Raw genomic sequence first — 627 nt, 5'->3', positions numbered from 1 at the left:
GGTGGATCGCTCCCTCGCCATCACCTCGCCCCTGCAGTACGAGGCGCTGGTGACCAAGGGCCGGGCACGGGCCGTCGTGTGCCTGGTCTGGGCCATCTCTGCCTTCATCTCCTTCCTCCCCATCATGAACCACTGGTGGCGGGACGGGGCGGACGAGCAGGCCGTGCGCTGCTACAACGACCCGCGCTGCTGCGACTTCGTCACCAACGTGACCTACTCCATCATCTCCTCCACCATCTCCTTCTACGTGCCCCTGCTCGTCATGATCTTCGTCTACGTCCGCGTCTTCGCTGTGGCCACGCGGCACGTCCAGCTCATCGGCAAGGCCAAGGTGAGGTTCCTGCAGGAGCCCCCCAGCCCCAGGGGCGGCCGGCGCCGGCGGCCCTCCCGGCTGCTGGCCATCAAGGAGCACAAGGCACTCAAGACCCTGGGCATCATCATGGGCACCTTCACGCTCTGCTGGCTGCCCTTCTTCGTGGCCAACATCATCAAGGTGTTCTGCCGGCCCCTGGTGCCAGACCAGCTCTTCCTCTTCCTCAACTGGCTGGGCTACGTCAACTCAGCCTTCAACCCCATCATCTACTGCCGCAGCCCCGACTTCAGGAGCGCCTTCCGCCAGACGCTGTG

At 65.1% G+C, this 627-nt stretch overlaps 1 protein-coding gene across 1 annotated transcript in view; it reads left to right on the top strand.

Moving 5' to 3' along the window:
* Position 1: 1 nt before the first annotated feature.
* The window catches only part of ADRB3 (adrenoceptor beta 3), a gene marked incomplete at its 5' end in the record, with an annotated part of 5,037 nt that continues 4,411 nt past the window's right edge, over positions 2 to 627 (top strand). Inside the window, one exon of the mRNA XM_009993254.1 lies at positions 2 to 624. Coding sequence (XP_009991556.1) covers positions 2 to 624 — 623 coding nt within the window. The remainder of the gene's footprint in view (positions 625 to 627) is intronic.

The sequence above is a fragment of the Chaetura pelagica genome, unplaced genomic scaffold (genome assembly GCF_000747805.2).
Source record: "Chaetura pelagica isolate M959 unplaced genomic scaffold, ChaPel_1.0 scaffold302, whole genome shotgun sequence".
Taxonomy (NCBI): domain Eukaryota; kingdom Metazoa; phylum Chordata; class Aves; order Apodiformes; family Apodidae; genus Chaetura; species Chaetura pelagica.
Note: the sequence above shows the minus strand (reverse complement) of the source record. Positions and strands in the feature narration are given on the sequence as shown.